This window comes from Penaeus monodon, chromosome 30 (genome assembly GCF_015228065.2).
Source record: "Penaeus monodon isolate SGIC_2016 chromosome 30, NSTDA_Pmon_1, whole genome shotgun sequence".
Classification (NCBI taxonomy): Eukaryota; Metazoa; Arthropoda; class Malacostraca; order Decapoda; family Penaeidae; genus Penaeus; species Penaeus monodon.
Window position 1 is genome coordinate 29,694,714 of NC_051415.1, and position 334 is coordinate 29,695,047.

Below are 334 nucleotides of genomic sequence, written 5' to 3' on the forward strand. Positions count from 1 at the left end.
CTTTATAACAAAACTGTAAAACCAAGCGGATATTCGACAGTGTGTAAGTAAGGCATTAGTTTAGGTCAGAAAGTTATGAATGAGTTGCCGAATTTTGTCATTACCTGCTAGAACACAAGAATTTATACTGGGGGAAAATAATCACGCTCTCGTGAATCCTTTATGAAATCCTCAGTCGTGACATTATTTTTTAAATTGATTTCTTTTTCGCAGGATGGAGTGGGCAAGACATCGCAGTCGAGTTGAGGAAATTACGACCCTCACGGCGAGACAGAGGCAGCTTGTGTATGACGCCATGCCGCTTTTGCATGACTAACATGTAAGGGCATTCCTT

At 41.0% G+C, this 334-nt stretch overlaps 1 protein-coding gene across 1 annotated transcript in view; it reads left to right on the forward strand.

Moving 5' to 3' along the window:
- The window catches only part of LOC119592690 (dynein regulatory complex subunit 3-like), a 23,159-nt gene that overhangs the window by 22,053 nt on the left and 772 nt on the right, over positions 1-334 (forward strand). Inside the window, exon 11 of the mRNA XM_037941606.1 lies at positions 214-319. Within this exon, the coding sequence (XP_037797534.1) occupies positions 214-316 (103 nt within the window). The 3' untranslated portion in view covers positions 317-319. The remainder of the gene's footprint in view (positions 1-213; positions 320-334) is intronic.